This window comes from Galeopterus variegatus, unplaced genomic scaffold, assembly GCF_000696425.1.
Source record: "Galeopterus variegatus unplaced genomic scaffold, G_variegatus-3.0.2 Scaffold5038, whole genome shotgun sequence".
In the NCBI taxonomy this organism is placed as follows: domain Eukaryota; kingdom Metazoa; phylum Chordata; class Mammalia; order Dermoptera; family Cynocephalidae; genus Galeopterus; species Galeopterus variegatus.
This window is the reverse complement of record NW_007731149.1, coordinates 50,562-51,734: the sequence shown is the minus strand read 5'-3', so window position 1 is coordinate 51,734 and position 1,173 is coordinate 50,562. Positions and strand designations below refer to the sequence as shown.

Here is a 1,173-nt window from a genome sequence, read left to right as displayed (position 1 = left end):
TAGGGCTAAAACACTATCATTGGTTTGGGAAGAAAGCAACATTTTGGGTGTAAGTCTTGTTATATCTCAGAAAACAGAAGGAACACACTAATTGGTCTGTGTGGGACCTCAGGACCTTTGGTTCTGCGCCTGACCTCCAAACTAGAGATCTTGCTTCTGCTGAAGATCCGCATCACAGGCTCAGTTCCTCCTCCCTGAGCTGGCTGAGTTCTTTGCAGACAGAGAAAAGTTACAAGGCTCAGAGGTCGAAAATCATCTAGGTTCATTTCAGCAGTTTCTGAATTTTTATCTAAGCAAGGGACTTGTCCAGCTGAACCTTCCCCACACCTTCTATTTCCAAGATCTTGGTTTCTGCATTCACTTTCCTGATTATTCTGAAGAGATTTCTGGAAAAGAGCCTGCAGCATTTCCACTGTTCTGCCATGCTCCTGGTGCTCATATCAGTACTGGGAATACATTTTGCCCTGAGTGAGTAAAATTTCTTTATGGTCTCTAGTTCCGCAGATTCTGACTACAGATTCTTACTTTTCATACTGGAGTCTGCATTGCTTTCACTGATATAACATTGATTTTTCAGGAGATGCCAGAGCTCAGTCAGTGACCCAGCCTGATGTTCATGTCACTGTCTCTGAAGGAGCCTCTCTGGAGTTGAGATGCAACTATTCCCATGGTGGAAGTCTTTATCTCTTCTGGTATGTCCAGTACCCACGCCAAGGCCTCCAACGTCTCCTCAAGTACTCATCAGGGGACCCCCAGGTCAAAGGCATTAAAGGTTTTGAGGATGAATTTGTGAAAAGTGAATCTTCTTTCCACCTGAGGAAACCCTCTGTGCACTGGAGTGATACAGCTGAGTACTTCTGTGCTTGGGTTGCCACAGTGCCTGGAACCGCAGGGGAAGCTGAACACAAACCACCCACGGTAGTGGAGTCTTCTGAGACTCAGGGTCTCTTCCTATGGTATTTTTAGAGATCTCTTGTTATATTATAGCAAATGAGGCAAAGAGGGCTGAGCAGACCCAGGTACTTGTATATAATTCTTCAATTCCCACTGTGCCCCATGTCTGATAAATTTTGTTTCAGAAGCTTTTGCTCCTTGCAAAAACTGCATAATACCCAATAGCTAGTATTCTAGAATTATTGAAAAGACAGTGTCCTTATCTCATAATAATGAGGA

General features: G+C 44.0%; 1 gene segment (V, D, J or C); it reads left to right on the top strand.

The window, feature by feature from the left end:
• The first annotated feature begins 422 nt into the window (after positions 1-422).
• LOC103604223 lies at positions 423-966 on the top strand. The segment is given in 2 exon segments: positions 423-468; positions 578-966. Coding segments are annotated over 2 exon segments (435 nt in total).
• The last annotated feature ends 207 nt before the right edge of the window (positions 967-1,173 follow it).